We start from the raw sequence: 11,882 nt of genomic DNA, 5'->3' as shown, positions 1-11,882 counted from the left end.
TTCTCCTGGCCAAATTCACATAATCAGCCAATGAATAAACAACAAGGATACAGACTACCAACACCCCCGGGATTTCAAAATAGGGGACAAAACCCTACACAGCCACTGCCACCCCCTCAAAGCCAACGGCCTGAACCAAGGTCGACTATGGAATCCATGATGGAAAGCTTCTTAGTAGCCCAGCAATAGTAGAATGAAATGATCAAACAGCTAGCTTCCATAATGGACCAACTTGCCACACATAACAAGATGCTTGAAAATCAAATTGCTCAGCAAGTAAGCTCTTTAAGCAAAACTGCTGGTAAGCTACCTAGTCAACCGGAGATGAACCCAAGAGAGCACTGTAAGGCAGTTACATTGAGGAGTGAAAGAATTTTAGAATAGTAAGAGGAAGAACCAACTGAGAGAACCTCTAATAAATCTGAAAACCAAACAGAGGAGAAGAAGGCAGAAGCTAAAGAGAATCAAGAAGAAGAAGCAAGGAAGAAAAAGAAGCTACCAGAACCATATCAGCCTCCTCTACCCTTTCCTCAGAGATTCCAGAAAGCCAAATTGGACAAGTAGTTTGGAAAGTTTCTAGAAGTTTTACAGAAACTCTATATAAACATTCCTTTTACAGAAGCACTTTCTCAAATGCCATCTTATGCCAAGTTCCTCAAAGACATTTTATCAAAGAAAAGAAGGCTGGAGGACTATGAGACTATTGCTCTTATAGAGGAATGTAGTGCCATATTGCAGAACAAGCTGCCACCAAAACTCAAGGATCCAGGAAGCTTCTCCATACCTTGTCTTATCAGTAACATGAATATAGACAAAGCCCTCTATGATCTAGGTGCAAGTGTGAGTCTGATGCCTTTATCAATATGTAAGAAGCTTGTTGTGGGGGATTTTAAGCCTATAATAATTTCATTACAACTGGCTTATTGATTTGTGAAATACCCTGTGGGCATTCTAGAAAACATCCCTATTAAGGTGGGAAAATTCTTTATCCCAGTTGATTTTATTGTACTGGAAATGGAGGAGGACGTCCAAATCCCTATAATCTTGGAAAGACTTTTTTTAGCAACTGCTGGAGCTGTCATAGACGTTAAGAACGGACAGTTAACTCTTAAGGTAGGAGATGAAGAAGTGGAGTTCAACCTGTTCAGCGCAATGAAACACAAACTTGAACCTGATGAATGCTTCAAGGTTGATATAATTGACAAGCAAGTTGAAGAGGAATTCATTAAAGCACAACCTGAAGATCCTCTAGGAGTATCCATCATGCACAACCACATAGCAGAGAAGGAGAACACGGAAATTATAGCTTGTGCGCAATCCTTGACAGGTAATCCACCTCTACTATTGGCTCAAGTTTTCACTATAGAAGAGTTAAAGGAGGAACAGCCCAAAGGCAAGGTTCAGGACAACACCAAACAGGTAGAACTGAAACCTCTTCCCTTTACGCTAAGGTACGCATTCCTGGACTCAAATTTTGAATATCCTGTTATTATCGATGCTAGTCTATCTTAAATAGAAGAGGAAAAATTGCTAAGGGTACTTAGGACCCATAGCAAGAGCATAGGGTATAAAATAGAAGACCTAAAAGGGATTAATCCTTCCATTTGCATGCATAGGATACTTATGGAAGAAAACAATAAACCCACTATTGAACATCAAAGAAGACTTAACCCAAACATGAAAGAAGTAGTAAAAAGGAAATTCTGAAACTATTAGATGCGGGTATTATATACCTGATCTCTGATAGCAAATTGGTTAGTCCAGTGCATATAGTGCCTAAGAAAGGTGGGACAACTGTCATTCAAAATGCAAACAATGAACTAATCCCTACTAGGATAGTTACTGGTTGGTGCATGTGCATAGATTATAGGAAATTGAATAGTGCCACCAGAAAGGACCATTTTCCTCTTCCTTTCATAGACTAAATGTTAGAAAGATTAGTAAAACATTCCTACTTCTGCTATCTAGATGGGTATTCGAGATTTTTCTAAATTCTTATTCACCCAGAAGACCAAGAAAAGACCACATTCACATGCCCTTATGGAACATTTGCATATAGAAGAATGCCCTTTGGTCTTTGTAATGCCCCTGCTACTTTCCAAAGATGCATGATGGCCATTTTTTCTGATTATATTAAAAATATTATGGAGGTTTTTATGGATGATTTTTCTGTCTATGGAACTACTTTTGATGATTGCCTATCTAACTTATCCAAAGTATTGCAAAGATGTGAAGAATCAAAACTAGTCCTAAATTGGGAAAAATATCACTTCATGATAAGGGAAGGTATAGTTCTGGGACATTTGATATCAGAAAGAGGAATTGAAGTTGATAAGGCAAAAATTGAAATCATTGAAAAGATGCCACCACCAACATCAGTCAAAGGATTACGAAGCTTTTTGGGACATGCAGGCTTCTACAGAAGATTCATTAAAGATTTTCCCAAAATAGATAAGCCACTTACCAATTTGTTAAGTCAAGATGTTCCCTTTGATTTTGATGAAAATTGCCTTATTTCCTTCAACAAGATCAAAGAAGCCCTAATTTCAGCACCAATAATGCAACCACCAGATTGGGAGCTACCATTCGAGGTGATGTGCAATGCAAGTAACTATGCAGTTGGAGCAGTGCTCGGGCAAAAAAAGATAAAAAGTTCTACGCCATTTATTACACTAGCAAGATACTCGATAACACACAAATCAATTATGCTATCACAGAAAAGGAATTCCTTGCAATAGTGTTTGCAATTAACAAATTGAGATCCTACTTAATTGGGTTAAAAGTCATTGTATTCACAAATCATGTTGCCATCTAGTACATTTTGAACAAGAAGGAGGCAAAACCAAGGCTGATTCGATGGATTTTGCATCTACAAGAATTTGACCTTGAAATCAAGGACAAAAAGGGATCTGAAAATGTAGTAGTTGACCATCTCTCTAGGCTAAAACTGGAAGACACAGGGGACATCGAGGATTTGCCAATTGATGATTCATTTCCTGATGAGCAATTACTAGCATTCTCCCAAGCTCCATGGTATGCTGACTTTGTTAATTTTCTTGTATACAGGGTATTGCCTCCAAATATGACTTATCAGCAAAAGAAGAAATTTCTGCATGATGTGTGGTTCTACACATGGGAGGAACCTCTGCTGTACAAGAGATGTAATGATGGGCTAATAAGAAGATGCATACCAGAAGAGGAAATAGAGAGCATTCTGCAACACTGCCATTCATCATTATATGGAGGACACTTTGGCACCACAAAAACAGCAGCCAAAGTTTTACAAGCAGGGTTTTACTAGCCACATCTGTTTAAGGATGTAAAGTCCTTTGTGCTAGCTTATGATCAATGCCAAAGAACGGGAAATATTTCAAGAAGGAATGAGATGTCCCTGCACGGTGTACTTAAGATCGAACTATTTGATGTGTGGGGAATAGACTTCATGGGTCCATTCCCAACTTCCTTTGAAAATAAGTATATCTTAGTTAGCATCGACTATGTGTCAAAATGGGTAGAAGCAGTAGCCACACCAACAAAGGAGGTAAGAGTGGTAATGAAATTCCTTAGAAAGAACATCTTCACAAGATTTGGCTCACCAAGAGCGATAATTAGCTATGGAGGAAGTCACTTCTGTAATCGAGAATTTGAAAATTTATTGAAGGAATATGGAGTAACTCACAAATTGGCAACTCCTTACCATCCTCAAACCAGCGGCCAAGTAGAAATTTCAAATAGGGAGCTAAAACATATCCTTGAGAAAACAGTCAATCGCTCAAGGAAAGACTAGTCCATGAAATTAGATGATGCATTGTGGGTATACCACACTGCATATAAAACTCCCATTGGAACAATACCCTTCCGCTTAGTCTATGGGAAGGTTTGCCACCTACCTGTCGAACTTGAACACAAAGCCTATTGGGCCATCCAAACCCTAAACTATGACCTAAAAGCTGGCGAAAAAAGACTTTTACAGCTCAATGAGCTGGAAGAGATCAGACAGGACACTTATGAAAATGCCAGGATCTTTAAGGACAAAACCAAAAGATGGCACGACAGGCACATCTCGAGGAAGGAAATCAAAGAAGGAGATCTTGTCCTGTTGTTTAACTTCAGATTGAAACTCTTTCCAGGGAAGCTGAAATCAAGATGGTCCGGACCTTTTAAGGTAACCCAAGTCTTTCCGCATAGAGCAGTAGAAGTATGGAGCAAAACCTCAGGCACATTTAAAGTCAATGGGTAGAGGCTAAAGCCTTACTTTCAGGGAGAACCCATAGAGAAGGGAGCCAATTGCACCTTCAACAACCCTCTAGACAGACTATGAAAAATAAAAGCAAAGTCCAACTAAAGACTATAAATAAGCGCTTTTTGGGAGGCAACCCAAATTTTTCTGAATTTTCCTTATTTTTCTTTCTTATTTTGATTTTTGTTTTATATTTATTCATGTTTTATTTTGTAGGAACCCCAAGATATCAATTCTGTAAAAGCAAGGAACTAAAAGCAAGAGAGGAGAGGAATCGTCAAGTCAAAACCACAGAGGAAATTGAACAAAACTGGGGAAGTAATCATGATATTAATTCTTGCATTCATCTCATTTATGTAAATAGGAATGGTCTGAGAACTTGAAAAAAAAAATAAAAATAAATGAAAAGGCAGAAAGTTACACGGGCCATGTAATAATTTACACGCATCGTGTAACATTCTGGAGCCCGGGAATAAGGCTACATAAGGCTACAAGAAGTTACACGGGTCCTCGATGTAATTTGCAGAGGTCATGTAACATATTCAGCAAGACAATTTGAGAGACAGGAAGTTACACGGGTCCTCGAGCTAATTTACACGGACCGTGTATCTTAGCAGAAGTAAAAATTTTCGGATAGAAAATTACACGGGCCTACATGTCGAGACCCGTGTAGTGATACACGACCCATGTATCATGTCACAGATTTGACTCCTGAGGCTCGAAACGCGCGAAACGAAGGGTCACAACAACCCTTTAAATTCACCTCTCATCCTTAAATCGTTCCCCATGCCAAAACCCTTCCTCTCCACTTCTTCTAGCCTATAAAAAGCTCTCTAATCTCCTTTCGCCTCACTAAACCCTAGCTTTCCCTCTCCCAAAGTCACCAATGGCTCTTGCAAAGAGACCAGCAAGAATATTGGGCTCTCTTTCAAGACAAGGAAGCAGCTCCTCACCCTCACCCCCTCAGCCATCACTACAATGCCTAAGAACAAGGGCAGCACCACTTCCACCACCTCCACCACAACCCCAATAGCCACCACAGCCAGAATTCTCCATCACTTGGGGATTCCGCGATGACACCCACAGAGATTTATGCACCCGGCTTTGCACTCAGAAAATAATCTCCACAAAGTATATGGATTTTGGGCTGCTGGAATAAATAAGGCTGCAAGACGAAATCAACGGACTCCTTGATAGCATTAGGTGGACTAGATTCACCCAACTCTAATTTCCTGCTTGCCGGGACACCACATTAGAGTTTCTGGGGAGCTTCAGGGCCACTTTATGGCCCACTGATAGGGAGGACAGGGGCAGGATTGAATTTTGGCTCCTTGGTGTTGATCGGGTAATGAATGTGGACAAGTTCAATGCCATCTTTGGATTCGACAACATCGGACACTAAGAGATCCCGCAGAACCGGATGGTCTATAACAACATTGACTTCTGGCGTTCTATAGCCCCAAACACAGAGCCTTACAACTCTAGCAAGTCAAAATCTACAGGTATCATCAGTTCTGCTTTGCGTTACATGCTTCGGTTAGCCACACACACTATTATGGGCCGCAGTGATAGCTTAGGTGTAGTGAATGCTAACGAACTCTTCTTCCTTTGGTGTATGGTCATCGGGCAGCGCTAAATCACTAGATTCTTCTTCTGTAACCACCTTCGCTGCCTATCTCACTAGCCTACAGGGCAAATCATGCTTGGTGTCCTTATCATAGCCATCGCACTCCACTTTGGATTCATTCCAGGTCATCACAGGCTATGCTCTATTGTCGAAACCTCAAAGATCGATCAAACCATCTGCGTATCTATGAGGATATGTAAGAAGGTTGGCAACACCTGCTACCTGATTGATGCCGAAGGGAATGTCATTCCTAGGAGAGACGAAGCACGACAATGCCCTGGTGAACCTTCACATGCCCAGGAGGAAGCCAAAGAGCCACTCCATCATGAGTCTCCCGCTCGAGTGCCTCCATATACACCACCACCTGCAGACCCAGTCCTTGCATACCTACAGCATATAGAGACCACGCTCAACAACAGAATGCAGGCACTCGAGGATAGCCTCCAGGAAACCCATAACAAGCTGGACATGGTACTGGAGAGGCCCGATGAAGACGGGCCATCGTCACCATCAGAGACCTTTTAGAGTTAGGACTATAGAATAGGTTCTTTATTGTATAATTTCATATACCTTAGTCTTAAACTGCATTCTTAAGTCTATTTTACTTGCTTTTTGTTCAAACTTTCAAATTCTTAATACATAATATGCTTTCTCATAATTTCTGTGCTATCTTTTAATTTTGCATATTGTGTTAACATTAAGGATAATGTCTGATTTGAGTTTGGGGGTACAAGGTCATTCCATGCATTGCATATCATTACATTACTTAAAGTTATCTACATTATACTTGTGTATCAAAATTCTAGAAAAATTTTGTAAATTTTGAACCTCGAGTTTCTGAAACTTAGAACTATAACTAAAAATTCAATTGAGCTAATAATTGGACTCCACGAGATAGAGGAGTGAACGTATCTAGATAGGCAAAAAGGACTTTAATTTGTTGTCTGTGAAAAACTTAATCACCTTAATGGAGCTAGACTAATTAAACCCCTTTATAGCTATTAATTTGTCACATTATACTTGTAAAGTTAGGAGAAAAATTTTGAAATACAAATAAATCGAAAAAAAAATTGCCTCACTAGCTCTAGAACATGTCTCTTTTACCTATTGAGGCGAAATTTTAGCATATGCTTGATGAAGAGATGATTAAGGTATTCTTTGATATAGCCTCATTAAGCCTTGACCACCCTAGTCACAATATATCCCTTGCAACCAATTTGTGCCTATACTTTTACCTGTATAATTTTCCTTGTTTACCCACAAATATTTACCTAGCCCCTAACCTAAACTCTCACCTCACCCTTCTGAGGAAGCCCAGTGTATGAAGGATAGGTATACCATGTATTAAAAGAAAGTATGAGGAGAAAATATGAAAACCAAGGAAAATGCAAGTGTACAATCAAATCAAAGAATGTTTTGCCTTTTCAACCCAACAAAAGCAATGAGTTTGGGGGAGAGGACAAAAGGGACTTGATTTAAAAAAAAAGAGAGAGAGAGAGAGAGAAGGAAAAGTCCCAAGATAAGTATCATGAAAGCACGCTTAGCACTATGAAGAACCCTTCTTCCTCATAAAAAAATCAGCAAAATAAACTTGGTATACATAGAACTTTATACATGAAAGCTATTCTCGTGTTTGCATTCTTTAAAACCCTTCATTGGTAGCCAATCATCACCCCTCAACCCCAATACAACCTATCTAAAGACTTTTTGATCTTTTAGAAGTGTATGCTGCATTAGTGGAGATAGGAAATTAAGGCATGCCTATGGAGTTAAAATTAAATCAAACTCGCCACAATCATCATCAATAGAGGCAATTTGGGGGAGTAAGTATTTCTTAATTCCATTCTAATAAAATAGGTTATTTGTGACTTATTAATAGCCTTGCATAGAGGAATAACTAGTTGAAACACCATGAAGAAAGAGCAAGTTCTAAGCAGGCAGTTATTGGAATCCTTATGCCTTGAAAGAGGGTAATTGGTATGAAGGATTGGAGGAGTTCAATTATGTGCTTATCGAATCGTTGGTTATATTCCTAAGTTATCCCCTAAAATGTGTTTTAAAATAGAGTTTTCTTTTGCTTGAGGATAAGAAAAAGTTTGAGTTCGGGATATTTGATGCACTTGTATTACATAGATATTTTTAAGCACATTTGTATACTATTTCATAGCATGTAGGCAAACAATCTCATGCATAGTCATTAATTTCATTAACTTTTGTGATTTCCACTGACAAACACTAAATTCCATATTTTCTGTATCATTTCAGGTGTTTGGATGAAGTTTCAAGGTATAGAAATACAAAAGAAAGCTTGAAAAAACACAAAGGGAAGAGAAGTGTTGTTGATATACTTTAGATGGGTCGTGTAAGCAAAGATACGGACCTGTATAACCTGCTGCCAAGGAAAAGCTGAAAGAGACAAAGAAGAAACGCAGTAGACGAGCTGTGTACTCAGACCCGTGTAAATCATAGAAACCCGTGTAAGTCTCTGCCTAGCTAGGTTTGAAGAATTCTCTGAAGAACAAAAGTACACGGGTCGTGTACTTGGACCCGTGTAAACAACTGTGTCCTGCAAACCTTCAAAACTCCAGTTAGTTACACGGCCCTGAGCTGTATAGTGATACACAGGCCGTGTATCAATCGACAACCAGTTCTTGATTTTGCTCCAGCTTCAGTTTTTAACAGAGAGAAGAGACTCCTAACGCTTTTGGGGACTCTAAAAAAAAAAAGAAGAAGAAAACCTAATCCTAGGCCAACTATTATAAATAGAAGCTGCAAAAGAGAAAAAAAAAAAAAAGAGAGGGGAAATCCCAGAGCCGTATAATCACTTTCTTACAGCCGTCTAGAGGAGCAGGACATCAGCATCAAGGAGGAGCCTTCAGCCAAAGTTCCACAAGATCAAAGCTGTAGATCCTCTTCTGTTCTTTTGTTTTATTTCTTTTAGAGGATTTTTTATTGTCCCTTACTTTATTTTTATCATGTTTGCTAAACTCACCATGAGTGAATAATTTTCATATTCTGGAATTAGGAGAGTAGCTTGTAATCATTATTATGGATAAACATTAAGTTTTGTTTATTAGATTTGAGATTTATTCCTTGATTTTATTTCTTGTGATCTTAATGCATGCTACGTGTTGGTACCCACTTAGTATTAATTACAGATATTAATTGAAGGACTGAAAAGTGAAGATTAATATTAGAAAATCAAGATTTTAAACCTAGGAAATCTGACCTAGAGATAGGTTAGTGACCTTTATGGAGTTCCAAAATTAGTCAAAGATCTTAAAGGGTTTTAATTAATTTAATCGCCACAAAAGTAGAGTTTAGGTTAATTAAAATGCACCTCAGGTGCCTTGAGAGAGGACTTAGGATGTCTTAGGATTAATTTCCATTAAGGCAAATGATTCTCAATCCAATAAATAGACAAAATTACATCCATAGTAAGGTTAAAGTGTGAAATCTTAATTCTGAAATTATTTCAAAATAAAATATTCCATTTTAAGTTTATTATATTTTTTTATTCTAGCATTTAAAATAGACAAGTTTCATTCCCTCATTTTATTCGACAGCCTAGACAGCCAAAATCACTGTGTAGTTTGGTATTTACTAATTAAATTCCTCGTGGGATGATACTCTACTCACTACTTTATTACTTGTTCGCGATCCGTGCACTTGCGGGGTTGTAAAACCATGAAACAATACACCTAAGGTAGAACTTAAACAACTTCTTTCTCAGCTCATGTATGCATTTCTTAGTCCCAATAAAACTTATCCAGTAATTTTTAATACAAATTTGAATTCTTTAGAAGTTGATAAGTTGTTGAGAGTTTTGAGGTAATGTAGGAAGGTTTTTGGATACACAATAGATGACATCAAGGGAATAAACCCTAAATTTTGCATGCAAAGAATTATTTTAGAGGAAAATTGCAAACAATCTATGGAACATCAGAGGAGGTTGAATCCAAATATGAAAGAAGTGGTTAAAAGGAAATTTTAAAGTTGCTTAATACAGGTATTATATATCCTATCTCAGACAGTACATGGGTGAGTCTGGTGCATGTGGTTGCTAAAAAGGTAGAATAACAGTGGTTAAAAATGAAAATAATGAATTAATTCCCACCAGAACAATGCCTAGTTGGCAAATGTGTATAGATTATAGGAAATTGAATAATGCCACTAGAAAAGATCACTTTCCAGTTCCTTTTATTGATCAAATGTTAGAAAGACTTACTAGGCATTCACATTTTTGCTATTTAGATGGATATTTTCCAAATCCCTATCCACATAAATGATCAAGAGAAAACCATTTTCACTTGCCCATATGGAACCTTTGCCTATAGAAGAATGCCATTTGGGCTATGTAATGCCCCAGTCACTTTTCAATTATGCATAATGGCAATCTTCTTAGATTTTATTGAGGATATAATGGAGGTCTTTATGGATTATTTTTTTGTTTATGAATCTTCATTTAACATTTGTTTAGCTAATCTTTCTAAAGTTTGCAGTGTTATTCAGATATTAAACTTGTTTTAAACTAGGAAAAGTGTCATTTCATGGTTTAAGAAGGGATAGTGCTTGGACATTTAGTGTCTAGCAGAGAAACAAAAGTTGATAAAGCTATGGTTAAAATGATAGAAAAGATGGCCCCTCCCATCAATGTTAAGGGAGTTCGAAGATTTTTCATTAAGGATTTTTCAAAAATAGCTAAACCTTTGTCTAATTTATTAAGTCATGATGTATCATTTATATTTGACCAAGATTGTCTTAATGCCTTCTGCAGGTTAAAGGAAGCTCTTATTACTGCACCAATCATGCAACCACCCGATTGGAGTCTTCCTTTTGAAATTATGTGTGATGCTAGCAATTATGCAATTCGAGCAATTCTTAGTCAAAGGAAAGATAAAAAGGCTTATGCTATTTGGTATGCTAGTAGAACACTGGATAAGGCTCAGATCAATTATGCAACTACTAAAAAGGAATTCCTAGCAATTGTCTTTACATTGGAAAAGTTTAGATCATATATCATTGATTCAAAAGTGGTTGTATTTTCAGAACCTGCAATAATTAGGTATTTGCTCCATAAAAAGGAGGCCTAACCTAGGCTAATTAGGTGGATTTTACTGCTGCAAGTGTTTGATTTAGAAATTAGAGATAAGAAAAGAGCTGAGAATGTAGTTACTGATAACCTAAGCAGGTTGAGAGTGGAAAATAAAGTGCTAGATGCAGTCCATATTAATGAGTTTTTCTTGGATAAATAACTTTTCTCTCTTGTTGCTAAACTGCCATGGTATGCAGACTTGGTGAATTATCTATCTTGTGGAGTATTGCCTCTAGGAATGATATGGCAGCAAAAGAAAAAGTTCTCACATGAGGTAAGATTTTATATATGGGATGAGCCTTTACTCTTTAGAAGATGTGGTGATGGATTGATAAGATGTATTCCTAATGAGGAGATTGAGAGTATCATGTGTCACACCTTACCTCTCTGTAAGGCATAACATGATCCCATAGTATACTTAATGAATTACCGAACTTCGCCTACCGATAACCCATTAAATACACTACAATGGATTTTAAAACAATTTTATCATCTTTTGAAAGTGGTGAGCACTTTTAACAGGTGTTAAAAACTTTTATTTGAAGTATAAAAGCTAAGTAAAATTTTTGACTATTTTTATTTTTATAACACATTAAATACACCACAAGGGATTTTAAAACAATTTTATCATCTTTTGAAAGTGATGAGCACTTTTAACAGGTGTTAAAAACTTTTATTTGAAGTATAAAAGCTAAGTAAAATTTTTGACCATTTTTATTTTTTTGCAAATTTTGTAAAAAAATTTCGGCAGAGTGCCGTCTATAATTGAGACAAACCAAAAATTTTAAAACCTGTAAAAAGCACTTCCAAATGATTTTTAATCATTTCATAACTCTTAACCTCCAAATAATTTCAAACCAACACAATAAAACACAATTCAACTCAAAATCCACAATTCACAATATTTTCAAAACAATTAC

The 11,882-nt window shown here is 37.2% G+C and overlaps 1 protein-coding gene across 1 annotated transcript; it reads left to right on the top strand.

Moving 5' to 3' along the window:
- The first annotated feature begins 222 nt into the window (after positions 1 to 222).
- On the top strand, positions 223 to 1,512 carry LOC131172176 (uncharacterized). The gene is made up of 4 exons (XM_058133121.1): positions 223 to 301; positions 620 to 838; positions 956 to 1,113; positions 1,207 to 1,512. The coding sequence occupies exons 1-4, from the start codon at positions 223 to 225 to the stop codon at positions 1,510 to 1,512; spliced, it is 762 nt and encodes a 253-aa protein (XP_057989104.1).
- Positions 1,513 to 11,882: the final 10,370 nt, after the last annotated feature.

Source organism: Hevea brasiliensis, chromosome 13 (genome assembly GCF_030052815.1).
Source record: "Hevea brasiliensis isolate MT/VB/25A 57/8 chromosome 13, ASM3005281v1, whole genome shotgun sequence".
Classification (NCBI taxonomy): domain Eukaryota; kingdom Viridiplantae; phylum Streptophyta; class Magnoliopsida; order Malpighiales; family Euphorbiaceae; genus Hevea; species Hevea brasiliensis.
The sequence above is the reverse complement of the archived record's forward strand: the minus strand, read 5'-3'. Positions and strand labels throughout refer to the sequence as shown.